This window comes from Anser anser (genome assembly GCF_964211835.1).
Source record: "Anser anser genome assembly, chromosome: 1".
Taxonomy (NCBI): domain Eukaryota; kingdom Metazoa; phylum Chordata; class Aves; order Anseriformes; family Anatidae; genus Anser; species Anser anser.
The window spans coordinates 193,744,785-193,763,034 of NC_139720.1; the positions used below are offsets into that span (position 1 = coordinate 193,744,785).

The 18,250-nt window shown below is 40.9% G+C and overlaps 1 protein-coding gene across 13 annotated transcripts in view; it reads right to left on the reverse strand.

Annotated features, from left to right (window-relative positions):
* Positions 1-14,816: 14,816 nt before the first annotated feature.
* ZMYM2 (zinc finger MYM-type containing 2) overlaps positions 14,817-18,250 on the reverse strand; it is a 94,142-nt gene continuing 90,708 nt past the window's right edge. For all 13 annotated transcript variants that reach the window (XM_083810501.1, XM_083810500.1, XM_083810494.1 and 10 more), the window contains 2 exons: positions 17,913-18,033; positions 14,817-15,735 (listed from right to left, as the gene is read on the reverse strand). In XM_083810501.1, the coding sequence (XP_083666627.1) occupies positions 15,543-15,735; positions 17,913-18,033 (314 nt within the window). In that variant the 3' untranslated portion in view covers positions 14,817-15,542. The remainder of the gene's footprint in view (positions 15,736-17,912; positions 18,034-18,250) is intronic.

Below are 18,250 nucleotides of genomic sequence, written 5' to 3' on the forward strand. Positions count from 1 at the left end.
ATGCTGGAGGGAAGGGATGCCATCCAGAGAGAACTGAACAGGGAACCACGTGAACCTCACAAAGTTGATGATCTTTAAGGTCCCTTCCAATCCAAAGCGTTCTGTGTGTGATTCTGTGTGATCTTTCTTCTTCCAGTGTGATGTCCTGATCTTCTTCAAGACCTTCTTGATGATGTCCTGTCTTTTCATAGCTTTCATGGTCTTGTTGCATCTCAGCTCTCCTCCTAGCTGGGCCCAGCCCTGTGGACATCAGTCTGCTGCTGTCCCTTTCTGTTTGCAGTCTTGCTGTACAGCTCTAACATGTGAACAGGGTCCAGTGTGGGAATTGGTGTGACCGTTCCTGCAGCTGTCAGAGGCTATCTCCCCATGGGATGGGAGCAGCCAGACCAGACCCTTTTGCTGGCTCCCACAGTCCTCCATTTCTTCCAGAATCCACTGCATGAAAGTGTTACTTTGCCATTAAATCAGGATTTACTCAGCAAAAATAGTAGTTAAATAGCCAAATGACTATTTCAAGCAGTTTCTAAGCACATATGTGACGGTAGTTAGAGCAGCGTCCTACCTCCTCATACTCTGTAGCAGCTGGGTGAGGAAGGGAAATTTCATCGCTTGCTTTCCGGCTGTGGGTTTGCTCACAGTCAGCTCAGGGCTCCCAAGTGCATGCAGGCTATGAAAATACACAGATGTAATATGGCTAATAACATGGAAATATTCCTCTAACAGCTCTCTGTCACAGCTTCTTGATTTTTGACGGGTCAGGATATTACACCTTTACATCTAGAAAATTAAATAGAGAATGTAAAAGACCCTGAGAGTTATTTGGGTTACTTAATAGTATGTGGGATGTGATTCACCTCGTGCAAGTTTAGATGAGATTAAATTTGTGTTGCCTTAGAGGCAATGGTGGGAAACAGTCACTTGTGCAATGTGATTCTCCAGTTTTGCTTTATGTCACACTGGGATATGCATGAAGAGTCGTGCCCTAAAGCTGCCTGTAGTCGTACTGAATGTGGAGGTAGCCAAGGGGAGTTCTAACAGGAAAAGCTGCAATGATGTTTCTGTGTATCTTCAGGTCAAGGAAAATGTCTGTAATCCATGTATCTGACCACAGGACGCATGGAGCAGATGAGGCAGAAAACAGTCTGGAGTTAGAGATGCTTTATAACCTCCTCCCATATCATTTTTTCTGGAAAGACCCCATTAGTTATGCTGGCTGTGGGGCTCAGAGCAGAGATGACTGAAGACACCAAACACCACACAGCAGCAGGCATGTTATTTTTACTGTGATAAAGCTTCTTTTTCTTGATGAAAAACATTCCCCAACAAGGCTTGCTCTCCATAAAACACAGAAGGAAACATGGATAAGGCCTCTGTTGGCCTGCAGACATTACCTGCTGTCAGCCCCAGGGCTGTGGGCATCCTTGGCATGGCTGGCTTAGGCCAGTGATTTCTCTCAGCAAGAATCCAATAGCTTTCTGTCTGAGGGAGGATGTGGTGACCTTGTGCACAGCTCATCCTGACTCACCTCTGAACATTTCCCAAAACTGCCACAAAAACTGCAGCCGCCATCTAAACCCAAGGAGTGTGATCTTCACTTATCTGTGGCGTGTGGCCCTCCTGTGTACATGGTGCCTGGTCTTCACTGCAGTGCTCTGCTATACATGCTGCATGGTCCTCAGTGTGGTGCTTCTGCATACATGGTGCGTGGTCCTCAGTGCTGAGCTCCTGCGCATGTGGTGCGAGGTCTTCAGCACGGTGCCGCTCACAAAGCAGGTGTCAGGAGAAGCACAGGTACTTGCACAGGAGGTGGCAGATGCTACAGCCTCTCTGGTCTCAGATCCAGCCACCTCTCCCAAGCTGCCAGGTGCTGTCTCCCAACACCTCTCCTCCATACTGAGAGAATCAGATGTTAAATCATGTCTGGGGCAGCTCTCCTCTTAGCCTTATACCCATACACCCAGGGTTACATCTCCTTTCTGTCAGCCAAAGGGCCACAGGACCCCTCTATTGTCCTGGGAGAGGAAATTCCACCTGTCATCCTTGGATGGTACATTCAGGGAGGACCCATCAATGATGGTGTCTTTCACTCTGCCCTGAGCATCCAGGAGCCCAGAGGACTGTTCTTGTTGCATGCTTGATGGTTGTGGCTGGGCTGGATTTAAACCAGCACATCCCATAGGTGCCAGGAAGGCAGTGACTGATTTGACAGCCCTTCACTTCAAGAAGGACATCGAGGCCCTGGAGCATGTCCAGAGAAGGGCTACGAAGCTGGTGAAGGGCCTGGAACACAAGTCCTGTGAGGAGCGGCTGAGGGAATCAGGGTGGTTTGGTCTGGGGAAGAGGAGGCTCAGGGAAGACCTCATTGCTCTCTACAACTACCTGAAAGGAAGGTGTGGGGAGCTGGGGGTCGGCCTCTTCTCACAGGTAACTAGTGATAGGACTAGAGGGAATGGCCTCAAATTGCACCAGGGGAGGTTTAGGTTGGCAATGAGGAGACATTTCTTCTCAGAAAGAGCAGTCAGCCGTTGGGACGGGTTGCCCAGGGAGGTGGTGGCGACACCATCCCTGGGGGTGTTCAAGGAAAGGTTGGACTTAGGGACATGGTTTAGTGGGTGACATTGGTGGTAGGGTGATGGTTGGACCAGATGATCTTGGAGGTCTTTTCCAATCTTTATGATTCTATGATTATATGATTCTATGACATCTGTATCTTCCTCTTCCAAGAGCAGAAGACACCCTGAGGCAGCATTGGATCCATTTTCCTGGCCAAGATGTCACAACCACAGCAGTGGCACTTTGCAGCAGGCAGCTCCACAATGATGAATTAGAGCCAGGAAGAAAATGAGACTGCACAGAAGTCTGCTTTCCTCCATCTTTTCAGTCTTCAAGTACCATCTGTGGGTGGCAGTCACAAGACATCCCAGTGTGCCTGGCTGAAGAGAGTTTTTTTGTTTTGTTTTGTTTTCCTCAGACATGTTAAGATAAGCTTCCCTGCGAATGTTGATGTCTACCACAGACCTGATGTCTACTGGGCACTTACACAAGCAGTTGGACAGTGAGTTCAGCATGTCCCAGAAATGGTATGGTGTTCTTGTTTCTGTCATCCCAAAGTTTCACATGGCTGTGGTGCTCTCCTGTGGGGAACAAGGAGGATGGACTGTCCTAAAGACACCTGTGGGGACACTATGTGTCCTCCCCAGGAGGTGTCATCCTGGCTGGGCAGATGGCTGGATGCCATCTGGTTGTGTATGGAGTGAGTGAGATTGGCTCTGCAGGCACGTTTGGGCTGGAAGGGGGGAAACAACTGCATTGAAGTGCTTGGGTGGTGTGGGTCTGCTGCTGTGCTCTGTGGCTTCACTTCATTTATCCCTGGTCTATCAAATAGCAAAAAAGTAATGTGCACGGTGAAATTTCTTCTGACAGGTTTTTAACTGTACATTTTTGTTTGAATATTTCTGGTTAGCATTGTCTTTTTCTTGTCCTGCTTTGTTGTAGCACATCTTTCCCAAATATGTAGCACATATTCCCCAAACCATGCGGTAAGGGCACACTATTCACCATACAGCAGGAGCAAGTCAATGCTTCAGTAATGCCAGCTTGGGGCTGTTTGGACACATAGCACACTGAAATGGAAGCTCAGGAAAAAAAGAGAATTGAAACTAAATTATTGTTTTCCGCATCATTCTTTAAAAAAAAATGGAATTATGAAAATCTTTTCCTTGTTAACAGTAATGTGTAATTGATGTATTTCATTTCACCCTAACACGAAACCCTGTGAAACCCACGTTGCTAATGTGCCTGATTTTTCACAGAGTTAACAGAAATGTGGTTACATCAACCTTTCATTGTATGTGGTGTCAGTTATGCACAGCAGTCTTTGTTATGCATTGACTGCGCTCTCGCGCATGTGACCATCTCAGAAACCTTGCACAATGGCATAAAAAGGCTCTCTTCTTGTCAGCAACACCAAATTTGGAGAAAGAAAAAAAAAAGAAAGAAAAAGATTTCAAACGATTGCCTTCTGTTGCAAGAGGACATATTTTAGTAGAAATACCTCTGATGTATCATTTATCTTTGTATGCCATTAATTAATTAATTTACGGGCTGACATCATCAGGTACTATTTAAGGAACTGGTTTTGATCACCTACTTTAAAATAAATTAATCACCAATTACCACAGATTTCCGTAATTCTGAATTTTTTCCAATCTGCTCTTGATCGTTCTTTTTTGCCTCATTGAGAAGTGTGCAATAGTTGCACTGTGGTCTGCCTTCACTTATATATTTATATGTACATGAGTTGTTTTACCCAGCACAGCTAGTGAGATTTCTGTTTAGCCAGAAACCTTTTTACAGCACCTACAACATTGAACAGTTGAAAATTATATTGAAAATGAGTACAAGTAATGGATTAGTGTAATATATAAGGTACTTGCCTGCAGACACATATTGTTTCTTCCATGCGGATGACTACTGAACTTCTTCGGACCCAAACCATGTGGAAATCAAACCTGGCAGGTACTACAGCAATATATAGTAAATGGAGTTAATGAACCCATTTACAGAAAAAAAAAAAAAATCTAACCAATTTAAGTCTTATTGTAACTGAGAAATATAATCACCGTGACATGTCCATTGATCTGTGTCCAAAGCTCCCTGAAACCAATGTCGCCACTTTCATTTCCTGCAGCCACTGCTGGGTCAGGCCCTACTAGCGGCAGGTAATACAGCAGCTGTGAGATGAGCTGCTTGCAAAGGTTAAAATACAAATAGTGGTTTTGTGTTAAAGAAATACTGCTTGATACTGAGGAAAAATACCAGGCAAAATGCTTAGTATTAAATGAACATTTTCTGTTAAAAGAAGTTATTTGTGTCCGGTGTCTTACATGTGCTCAGAGATCACTAGTGAACATGACCCCAGTGGGAGACACTGCTTGTACAGAGATTTCCTTTGTGCCTTTTGCTGGATTCATGTATGCAGTCATCATAAGCTCTTCTTGTAACAAGCAAATGATCAGTGTCGTGGCAAGAACAGACCTCTCTTTCCTCTATCTTGCAAATAATTCATACATTGCCAAATAAGCAAAGGCAATTTGAGGAATTTGTACTGCTGTTCGAGCAAAAGCTCCCTGCTTCTCCCTTGTGAAATGTTTTCCTTTGCCAGATTCCCAGTACTTGTAGCACACATTTGGTAACCTGCAAAAGGGACCTGTTCCACATTCCCAGTGTTCATAGCTACTACTATCAGGGCTGTCTGTTGAGCTATTCCCACTAGTGATGAGGATTAGCCCTTTCAAACACATGGTGATGAAGCTGGGAGTTGAATGCAAGAGGGTTTGGTGGTGGTGGTTTTTTGTGCTGTCTTTGTTAATCAGACAGAGAAACAGATCTTTTACAGAGTCCAAACCGTGATTGTTACAGTCCACACTGTGTCATGATCTCAATTTATGAAACCATTAAAGCTGTTTCAAAGGCCTTTACTACTGTGCTGTTACCTTCCTGAAACAACAGACTTGGCTCTATTGATTCCTCTACCAACAGTTCAGCAAAGTGATTGTCATGAACCAGAAATGTTGCACTATAAAAGGTCACCTTCAAAATCTCTCCAAATAAAGAGCTGTACAAGGCAGTCTAAGTCTTTGGAAGATTCCTGACATTCTCCTTGGTACCTGCATTTTCTGTATGGTACAGTTTGGGCACCTGAGTGCTGACTTCCCGTGGAAGTCAAGAATCAAATAAAAATAGGTTTTAGCAGAGCTTCCAGAGCTGCATTCAAACAAGCCATCTTACGTCTAATTCCCTATCCTTCACATCACAACATCACAGAATGCCTGAGGTGGGAAGGCACTTCTGGGTCCATCTGGTCCCACCCCTGCTCAAGCAGGGACACCCAGAGCAGGCTGCTCAGGACCACATCCAGGTGGCTTGTCCAAGGAGGGAGACTCCACAGCCTCTCTGGACAGCCTGTGCCAGTGCTCACATGCACCTCTATGGTCTACCAGAAACTCTACAGCAGGGAGAGCTGGCAGGCTTCTGCTGAGATGTCAAGATGAAAACAGGAGTTCTGAGGGACAGCTTTTGTGTGTGTCCATCCACTGCAGGAGACATTCATAAAAGCATTTTGCTCTTGTCAGTTTTTAATGTTATGTTACAAACCTAACATGTGCCTTGATGTGTGTGAGAAGTCACAGTAGGCTTTGGATGGACGTTCAGCCAGCCTCTGCAATCATAACTCATCAAAACCCTGCCAGGGCCAACATGCCCCAGGACTGCAAAGCTAAGGCAACCAAGCAAAGTCACCTTCTGCAACTGATACGTGCAGCAGAGCAACATCTTTACGCTGTAACTCACTGCCTTCAGCTCCAGATCCAAACCATGCATCAACATCTGGGACAACTTCTGAGGTGAATCTGCACGAGTACCCCAGCGTACTCCCATGGGTTTTGGAAGGAGGTCTAACTCCATGCACCCTCCCAGCCCCGTGGGTTCATGTGATTCCCACCTCACAGCTGGTGAGATCTGTAGTGAGGTGAGTCTCCTGTTGGATGCTTCCACTACATGAACCCTTACAGTGGGCGGCACCAGGGCGTTACTAGACACCTTTTGCTCGTGGTTCTTCACACTAACATCACTTTGGGCCTTTTTTTTTTTTTTTGAAACTAAACTCAGATTTAATTCTTCAATCTGAAGTCTTGCTGTGGTCACGTTCCTTTTTCAACATCTGGTCACTTTTGCTTGGATCTTTAAATCTTAACAGACATCCTATTTCTATAAAATATTATACATGTATTATTGAGAAATGTTTCTACAAAAACAACAAAACAACACACAAACAACTGAGAACATCCATCTCTCTTCCCCCCCCCCCCCCCGCCCCCGCATATGTAATTTCATACATTTTTCCTAGTCTTGAACGGAGGGGAGCTGTGTTAGAAGAAAACATACGTAGCTGATACCACCACATCTTCTGAAACATATGTTCTAAAAACGTGAAAGCAGTTTCGTGTTCTGCAGCAGAACTGCCACTGCTTTGCTCCTTGTGAGTGGGGAACTTCTCCAGCAGGTCAACTGAATTTCTCCATTAGTGAACAGGAATGGACAGACAGGAGCAGCCAAACACAAGAGTGAACACAGGAGGGGGTTAGAGGTGCTTTTCCCAGGAACAGCACCTCCGTTGCCACCGGTAGCTCCAGGCCTCACTCATCAGACCAAATGCATCCCACGCCAGTGCACCTCTGTCCTGCAGTGGCCATGGGCATGTTGCTGGGACCAGGAAATCTTTTTCCTCCTGGTAACTCATCTCAGAAGACAGTAGCAAGAGGCAGCTCCCCTGTAACTCAGGAACCTCCTTCCTTGTGTTGGGAATTGCTGTGCCTCTGGGCAGGCAAAGCACAATACATCCCATACGTGGTCTTATTTCTCTGAGGCTTTTCTGCTCACCTGTTTGTACCTGTACTGCAGCCATCGGTCCCAGGGTGCTGCTGAAGGAACAGAAGGAGCTAGGATACTTGCTTAAATATACAGGCCAGCAAATTCACTTTCTAATATTTGAAAAAAAATATATAACTATAAACTGTTCTTGTGATTGCTCTCAATAACACAAGTCTTACCTAGAAGACTTAGCACTGCTCCCACCCTGAGATCACACCCCAGGGGGTTTATGTGGACTAACAAGGTGCTGTGAAGGGGTGGCTCTCTTCACTTTAATTCTTTTGCTTGACACTTCATATTGACATCCCATTATTCACTTCCTCCCTTCTGAGCTTAAACAGTCTGGATATTTCAGTCCTTCTCCCATAGAAATCATTTCTACATCTTTGCTAGGCTTTCATTCCCCAGAAAGGTCAATGATTGCACCACAAAGTCTGGACCCTTGTTAAACTCCGACCATATTGTTACTAAGGAATTTTATAGGATCCTCTTCTATTTTGGCAAAGTACCAAAACCTAACTAACCCAAGCTGTTTCTCACGGTTCAGGGGATTCAGTTGAGGTGAGGAGTTAGCTTACTGCTCTGTACCTTCTCTCCAAGGAGCTTCCTTTATGGGATTCTCCAGTCAAGCTGGAGGAGAAATCACATTATTTTGCCATGATGATGACACCAACAAGAATGTCCTCCTTGGGGAGTTAGCAGACATTGTTTTTTTAAACGTGAAAATGAATGTTGGATTTTGTGGATGAGGCGAGATTTTAGAATAAGAAACACTTATTGCCTGAGGGCCAGAGGAAACAATGGTCCCTTCTCCAGGTGAGCATACATACACACATATATAAATACATATGTGAGAAACAAAGTTGTGTTTTTGCAGTAGAGAATTACTTTTCTGTATTGCAAGGTAGTTGTGTGGTCATAATAAGGAGAAATGCTAAGTAGATAAGTAGACAGTATAAGGCCTCACTGCTCCAAAATAAGGTAGAAGCTTGAGAAAAAGAGGATGAGCAGTGTGAGAACAGTAAAACAAAGATCACAAGTTCTCAGAACTTAAGAAAGGAGAAATTAAAGGGTTGAAAAAAAGAAAATGTGAACATATATGGTATAGAGCAGCGTCGAGTAGCTTGTGAACCTGTAGTAGTCAGCTAATGAGGAAACAGGGGAGGTGATCAGGCGTCGGGAAGTAGGGAATAGAAGGTTATGATTTGTTTACAAAAATGCGCTCCTGATTGACAGGACGCCTGCCATTGCAATCGTAAATAGAATAGCTTCACAGAAGATCCTGAAGAAAATTATTTGAGATTTTTCTCACAATATAGTAACAGACAGTGCAATCTATAGATACTTCTTTAAAGTGTATCACTTCAAGAACATTGCCTGTAGAAACTACCCAAGATATAAGAAAATGTGTATGAACAAGTCTGTACATTGCAAAAGACACCTGGGTTCTTGTCCTCCAACAAACCTGAACTGAAGGACACGCTCACAGAGAATTTTAATTATTTATTTTTTAGCTGCCTTAGCTGATTTTAAGCCCATCAACTAATGCTCTTGCTCCTGCTCTCTTTTAAAACTTTTTTTTAAACAACTTTCACCTTCAGCTTTAATCTTAATAAATAAATAAATAATAAATAAATAAAATAAAGCTTTATTTTTTAAGTTAACGGAAATCAGACTGTAGATCTTTCAGTATCTATTCTTTTGATTACTATCATTGATTTGTTATGTACTAACATGGATTTCCTTTCTGGCATTAGAGAAAAAACAAATAGAAGATGTTTTCAGATGCAACGAGGAGGGGAAACTTTCAGGAATTATTTTTGTCCAGGTCGATGATTTGGCAGTGGTGGCGGGTACCTTTGTTTGCCACGGTGACACAGCTTTGTCCTGAGCTGAAAAGCTTCCTTTTAGCTTCAAGTAGGGTATTCCAAAAATGCTTAATTAAAGACTAGAAATGCAAATACTACATTCACATCGCCTGCATAATGTATGCTGAAAACAGAAAACATCTTCATGACAGTTGGAAGCATATTGTTTACTCAGCAAACATACCAAGAAATAAAATACGTCTTTTTTTTTTAAACCAGAAAAGCACTTTTAGTGATTTGTCACACAGGAAACGTCAGCAGTTTAAATTATACAGACGACAAGGATGTTCCTGTTCATTTCTAAGACAGAACATGGAGGCTTAATGTTTTATGAACCAAAATTTTAGTGCAATAGCAAAATAGAGGACTTAAAACTATCTAGGCACAGGCTCTCAAAACTTACCTGTACATGACACAACCAATGATGCCCTGAGCACTTCCCTCCCCTGTGACTGAACCAGAAGCACTTATAAAAAAAAAAAAAAGGAAAAAAGGAAAATAAATGCTAACAAACCTAACCCTTCCTTGTACCTGGCAGAAAACCCATTCTTGAGGACCTCTTCTGAGAGAAACCAAACCAGTCTGCCTTTGCTGGGGAAACGGCAGGTCAGAATGAGCCACCAATTCACCATTTGCTTATTTTCCTCAAAGTCAGGCAACAGCTGAAAAATGGAGGCAGTTCAATGCTAGGTCTTGTTCTCTCCAGACCTCTCGAACGCAAAATGCTGGCTCCCCTTCCTGGCATCCCTGGGCCTTGTTGTCAATAGCTTTCACCTCCTGCACAACCTGCAAGCACCACTGAGGGTTATTCATTTTCAGCATTTGCCCTCCAGTCAAACCCTCGTTTTCACAGTTTTGGGCAAAGGCAGGTACAACCAGTAAAATAAAGACTTCAGCTTGGCACGCAGTTCTGGGAAGCTCTCAGCGCTGATGTGACAGGCTTTGATGGTGCAAAACGGGATGGCAGACAGGAGCAGGCCTCATCCAGGGCCACATGCCACTTCTCCAACAATCTCCATGCCATGGGGGAAGCAAAACTCAGGTCGTGCCCAATTCCTGCTTATGCTCACATCTGCAGAGTCTGAGAGTACACAAATCGCTTGAATGAGAAATGAAAGCTCAGCTCCACCTTCCCGTTTTCTTTCTGTATTTGCTTTCAGTTTGCAGAAATCGTTCGACTCGAAGGCGTTTCCAGGACTGCCACTGGTTTGCCTGGATAATGCCATGGTTCATGAGGGGAGCAGACTCTGGGCTGCTTTTCCTAGCTGTGATAAACACAAGGATCACCTCAGCCAGCTCTCACATCTGACGGCCAGCAGCAGAGAAAACCCGACTGACGATGTCCTTAAGGGCTGTTTCCAAGGACTCAACTTTCTTTACAGATTTTCTTTTTTTTTTTTTTTCGAGAAAAAGAAAAAAAGAGGCTAGAGATAGAAAAATATTTGATTAAACAGGCAAAGTTTTGTGACTCCTTGCTGGTACCTGGTACACCATACAGGGATTTAACTGCATCCTTCCCTGCTCAAATTATGCACAAGCAAATATGCCACAACTGCTGTATCAATTGCTTTACTCTATGAAGACAAATGATTCTTAGGCGAGGAAATACAAAAATTTTCCAGTTGTATGAAATTAATGCATTTGGAAACACCAAAATACTGATATCCTGAAAATAGAACTAGCTATACAAAATGCTTTTAAATATCTACCTTGTTTCTACGCCCACTAACAGCATAGAGCAGTAGCTGGGTGAAATCCTTTGAGACAGGCTGTGCAGCAAGTTTGAATAGGGACAGAAGCCTGGAAGGGACTTTCAGAGTGCAAAGCCTACAGTCCTAAATCCTGTAAACTGCTCAACACAGATACAACCAATCTTTTCTGTCCCTTCTCTGTTTGCATTATCTCACTCCCCTCACCCAACAATACCAGCTTCTCCAGCCACCACCACGTATCCCTGAAGATGCTCACCACACAAGTGTCTCACTCAAATCCTTTCTGGTATTCTGCCTGTGAGAACTGGCTTGGGGATGGTGAGGACTTTTGTAAAGGTAACACGAAGGTGAAATTATGCCTTACTGAAGGATAAGGAAGAAGTGGAATTATCATTACAGCTTTCTCTGGCCATGGCCTAATTCGGGGCCGCCCACAGCAAGCTGGGGCCCTGCCAAGGCAGAGCCACTCTCCCAAGGCTGGCAGCTCCAGATGAAGCAGTGCAAAGAACATCCCCACATCATCTTTTTATGCCTGTGAGATGGCTGCTGTGCTTGTGGATGTCCAAACAGACAGGCAATTACCACTACAAACACTAGCATGAGCCTAGATATTGAAGCACTTGCCCCATTACGTTGTGGTTTCAAGCACCTGTGCCATGGCTCATGTTCTAAGGCTTTCAGATTTCAACATTACTGTAGCAGATTTTTAATTTGAAAAGATTTATTTCTGACTTGACAAATCCCCAAGGCCATGGGGAGAGTATAGTCTGTGCTGTTAGCCATGATCAGGCTCTTCAGGAGACACACACAAACCCTACGGCTTCAGTCTAGCCCTAAACAGAGGGTAACTCAAACGTCAAGGCAGCTTTAATACATTTCCAAAACATCATTAGCATTTGTTGTTGTAACCCAGACAGTCTTGTTTCACTTATGAGGGTCTCATACTATTTTAAATCTCGGTAACTCCTTGGCCTTAAAATATTTTGAATTTCAGTTTCATTGAAAGTCCTGATGCCCTTGGTGCAAGAGGAAGCTGGAAAGCTCCCACTCAGCTTAGTCTACGTCATACTCCCTTCTACTTGTAATGTAATGTAAATACATAACTGCCCTTCCTAACAGCAGCAGAACAAAATGGGAAAGTGAGTATTAGAATGAGAAGGAACTTTCATATACCCTCCCCCAAAAGAAAAAAGTCTGCTAAAATGGAAATATGGTGTGCATGCCCATTACCACTCCCATCTTTTCTCTTCCATCCCAAAGACATTTCTGCCAGCTTTCAGGACTGCCAGCTTTGTTGGCCACCTCTCCTATTTACACAGCCTCTCATAGGACAAAGTCATAGATAATAAGAAAACAAATTTTGTTGCATTATAGATTCACACAGTGGCATTTTAAAGGCAAATAACATTGTACACCTTCGAAATTACTCCACAATGACAACCTTTTTTTTCAGTAATTTACGCTTAGTTCAGTAATTACAAAAACACCTAGGCTGCATTTTTCTCACACTCCCAAAATTACTGCACAATTATACACAGAAAAAAATGTGACTGACGAAGCAAATTACTTTTCTGAAGATTGCATGAGTTTTTCATTTTTTCATAATGAGGCATATTTTCTATGTAATTTGCTTACAGCTGCTTTCTCATTTTCCCAGTATCTTGAGGCTACAACTTCACTGACGAATTGTTCAAGACTAGATCTCCAGTGGAGGAGATGTAGAGCACTTCCCACATGCACTTTGCAGGTGAGCTGTGCCAGAGCTTACAGAGATGGCCAGAATATCCAGGTTACCACTTTACACTTCCCTCTCAAGGTGGAAAGAGAGGGCAGGATTCAGATGCATATAGTCAGCTTGGGAGCTCTGTGTAGGACAGAGCATTGCACATTTTGCTGCACAACAATCATTAACACTCGAATTTAGGAAGAGCACATTTACATTGAGCCTTGATGCATTCTTGACCACTGTATCTCAGAAGTTTACAATGTTTGGCCTTGACATGCTAAACCCATGGAAAACATTATGGTTGATGATGGAATAGCTCCATCTTCTGGAATATAACTTACTTTTTTGTCAAACCTTTTTGTTTCCAACATGGATCTGTATGTAAAAGTTATTTCAAATCCTAACTTTAATATTTTTACTGATGAAAGGTGAATCCTGTGTAGTAAATGTGATGAATTCAGGATAATATGATTTCTGATAAAATTAAGAGAGCATTCCTTGTTTTCTAATGACATTGAAAATGTACATGCGTTGTTCAGCATACCATGTTTCAAACTAACCTTATTATTTAAGAAATAGACAATCTGATTTTGATAATAACAATTCAGATTCTGTTTGAGACTAAACACTCAACATACACACACTGAACTTTAGTCCTGATTCAGGGTACTTCAGGTTTCATGATAAAAGTCTGTAGTTTTACAAGTGTGTTTGTGGTTAAACACTGTCTGAAACAGGGTGAGATTGAAGCCCATGCTGAAGTAACTGAAGTCTGAAATTATACAGAAGGGGATACAAGTGATTCTTACTACCGTTTTTCAAAACATTTAAATGAATGTTTAAAAGAAATAATCCATGTTAAGCACATGATACATTTTAGGTAGGTAAATAGTAGTGAATGCTCCCATACTTAAAATTTAAGATGGTCAAGTGAGATGTTCAACCAGAGTGGTCAGAACAAAACTATGATTACGATGCTCAACTTCATTTCTTTTACGTATCACGGATACACTGTATTGCTGTTGCTTGAAAAACAAACAAAACAACAAAAAACTTATTAAAGAACTAAGTTCTTGTGCATTCACAAAGGGAAAAGAGCATTGTAGCTATAAGTTATCTACTGAGTGTTGCTGTGTATTATTTCTTGATTTCACAGGAAGGTTAGAGTCAAGAGAAAAAAATGAAAAAATATATAAGTACATACACATCTACTTTTGAAATAGTGATATCTAAAGTTAATATGTATTCATGGACACACAAGAATAGCAGAAGTTTAAATAAACTTGCTTACCAAAACAAAGCAACTGAAGCTTTATTTCTCTACATAGAAAGATAAGTCCTTATGTGCATTCTTTTAATCTAAGGAAAATGAAAAAGCCATGCAGCCCTTGCAAGAAATGAGTCCTAAGGTGGTGTATATATATGCATACACAAAGTTTCCCCTTTAACAGATAATTCCTCTCAACATAATTCAAGTTACTTAAGAAAGCAAAAGTCATGACTAGTACTTTATAGTAGAATATTCTACTACAATGTTTTCAGTACAATAGCAAAGTCTTTGTATCAGCCACCATATTGCTCACATCAGTTAAACAAGAGCAAGGAACAAAACTTGAGCAGATAAACATGTATCTGGAAATCAGACTCCTTATGCAAAATAAGCACAATGAAAAGATACAGAACACATGAAAGGAGTTTTCTTCAAAAAAATGATCTTTCAACTTTCTCTGCAACATCACATATCATATGGCTTTTGAATGGAGGCATTAGTTAAAAGAATTTTCCCACCCATAGTCAAGTATTCACTGTATTTAAGTACAGCAATGCAAGGACAAAGAAGTTCAAATTTAGTACACTGTATTACTTTATGTAATACAGCATTAAAATTCCTTTCGCTAAGGCTACAAAGACAGATTTACAGTAATATGAGGTACCAGCATTTATGGCAGGAAAAGTAATGGAAAAGAATTATACAGCACTGTCATCAGACATTTTTTTTAATCTTTCCCTTTTCTTTGTTTTTGCCTTTTTTGCCTTTTTTTTAAACAAAATACATGTCTTGATGATCACATGCTTTAAGCTTATGCTCATTTATTTATATATATACATATATTATTTGTAGGGGCAATTGAGAGAGAGTCACAAATAAGGAAAGGACACTAAGGTTTTAATAAGGGCAACAAAAGAAATGTTTTCACCAGAATAGATTCACATTACAGTACACCAATATTGACAGCATTCTCTTTTGTCTATTTTTGGTACATAAGATGGAATCTCTCTACATAACCTTATAAGGCTTCAGTAACTAAAAAGTAAAAAACCTATTAGTTTACAATTTATTTAAAAATTCTGAAAGACACAGCAAGTTCTAAACTTTAGTAGTGCTACCCATACACAACCATCCGGTTTAAGAACCCATTAAAAGAGTGTCCTTTCAAGGAAGTTTGCAACAGCAGAGTTGTGCAATATGGTTGTCTCTTACTACAAGAAAAAAAAAATTACACATGGCACATTCTCATTCATATTTTGCAATGTAAAAAGTTACAAACATACCTAATCAAATAAATAATAAAATAAAAAAAAAAGAATCTGAAATGTGTTTGTTATGTGTCCTAAAATCACTACGCAGAATAATGGAAACTTTCACTCACAGATTATTTACATGGTAATACCCAGGTGAGGGTACACACTGCTACAAAACTCATAAAACAAAGGGTAAACTTGAAATGTTCTCCATAATAAAGGTCTAGCAGCATGACTATATCTAATGCTGTTTGTTTTCTTTAATGTTTTTGGAAGTTTGTTTTAATCTATGTCCTCATCCAGTTCATAATTGTCTTTTTCATAAATATCTTTTACTAAAAGAACCCGTACGAGCATATTTTCCAAAGTGTTGCGGTCCAGTGAGGTGGAAGTGTACCAGATAGGACTATCCGAGGAGACAGAGCATTCTGGTTGCAAATAGAACATGTCCGTCCTCTGATTCAGATTCTGTGGGCTACAAGGTGGAAAACAAGGGGAGTTAGAATAACATTTTCACAGAACGTATTAATACATTAATATTTCTGACACTGTGTTAATGAAATTCTACATGTATTTAGGCAAGTTACGAAATGAAGATTAATGTGGAAAAATACTAAAATTCCTTCTATTTCACTCAGAGGGTTGGTCACTAAGCCTTAAAATACCCTAACACCTGACCTGTTATATTTTGGAATTCATATACATGCTTGGTCCAACTCAGACATATCCTCTAAATCACTAGGAAATTCTAGTATTTTGCCCATTTAAGCAAGTCTCAGGAAATAATTTTCAATCCTGCATATACAAGTGCTCATTCACGCTCTATCCTTCATAAAAGGATGCTCCACTTCTGGAGGTGTTCAAGACCAGGCTGGATGGGGACTTGGCCCACCTGATCTAGTGGGTAACATCCCTGTCTATGGCAGGGGGGTTGGAGTTAGATGATCTTTAAGGTCCCTTCCAACCCAAGCTATTCTATGACTACATGATAAATACTACAGACTTCAGGAGCCAACTTTATTTCACAGTTTTTGGTAAAAATATCAAGCCCATCTTCCCAAACTGGCTGATAAAATTTCATGTGTTACTTTCATCTGATGGGGTGAATGTTGATTTTTTCAGTTCTCACATCAATCAGATTGCCAGATTAGACGCCAAAAATACGATGGTTTAAAATATTCTAATAATATAAATATTTTAACCCCCCTTCCCACTTTTTGGAAAAGCCAGTATTTTTACAGGAACAAGCAATGGTATATTGCTCACAACTGTGAATGAGAAGATCCTTCAGATATCAGTTGCAATTGTCAACTGTTTGGCAAGTATATTTCAACCACAGTTTGGCAAGTATATTTCAAAAAGCTAACATTACCTTAAATTTTTACAATATTTCACACACAATAGATTTTAAAGTGTTAAATATGTTAATTACATGATTTCATCAAAGATGCAAAGTACATGTTGTTAGAATTGGAACCAGAAAAAGCAGTCTGCTGCTCTAGACGGCAGTGGTGACCAATATCTCAATATCTGCAAGACAGTGGGACCCTAAACAATGCTCCAAATGGACTTACATGTGTTCTTTTTCACAAACTTGAGATGTTTCTAAAGAAAAGTGATTTGATCTCCTCCCCACTACCGGATGTGAGTATCAGTTAAAAAAAAAAAAAAACACCTTCAACAGCGTAATAATATACCCTCGTCAGATCATGACAGTAGATAGTGGAAAGGTGAAAAAACAACAATCCACCCCCCCAACACCCATAACTGAATTAATGAAAAATGAGGTGCTTGTATTAACAGACAACCATAAGTTTCTCTTTATAACATCATATACTTGCACTTCTGTCTACATCTTTCTTCAGTTTTAAGAGTAAAACATTGTTTCCTAACACATACCATGTGTTGTTTCCTTTGATCTACTGTGTAATTTTTCTTCTCCTGTATCACTTGCCTATATTCCACTTACAGTTACGTAAAAACTCCACTAAAATCAGTTGCTGTGGTGGCTGTTCCAACTAATGAAAAATACTTCCCACAAAATCCCCTTTTCAAACACTTCCAAAACATGTAGCTGCTAATTTTTATTTTTTTTTTAATTTTCCCTAAGTTTTTTTTTTTCCTTTTTAATGTATTAATTTCTGAGCAGACTGGAAGGAAACAAACTATTTCTAAATGCTGGGTCACTGTCCGTAATATTTTTTCTACTACAAAAATATTTTAACTTACTTTGAGATACCTCAAAAGTATCTACATTTCAAATTCCTGATGACTTGACTTCACTTTATGTGAAGTAAATCCATTGTCTTGACCAGCTTCTTACTGAAGAGACGCTGACCTCACGAACACCCTCAGTAGCAAAACCTACCAGATTCCTTGTTGATATTTCTCTGCAGAGATGTTTGATGTTGCTTGGTTAAGAAAATTGAATCATATTGTCATTCCCAGATGGAGCCCTTGACAACCAATACTGAAGTACTCCACTGCTCCCACACTTTTCAGGTATTGCCCATTTACAGGACTGGAAATTTCCATGCCTTCGTTTCATATTTTTTAGAAGAATTCAATTCATTCTTTTGCTTGAGCATATTTCATCATCAAAATGTACCCCTTTTGTATCAGGTCTACTCTGTATTACCACTTCATACGTACCTTTTAGACAAATAGCATTCAAACATTTTCACAGGGCACCTAGCTGGATCAGATGTGTTTTCAATTTGTTCAAATATTGGTTCATCGTCTTCATGTTTCCTTTTTCCAGTAGTAATTTTATCTTTAAGAAGAAAACCAAGAACATCTAAGCCATAACTTGAAGTTATTGCACATTTTTCAATAAACGCCCCAGAGTGGGCTCACTAAAATTCAACCCACCAGGTACTGCAATTCAGTCACCACAGCTATGTATATCTGCACACTGGAAATGCAACCCATAGCCACAACAAAGTCCCAGATGTATCATGGAGACCAGTGAGCTGAAAGGGATCATTTAC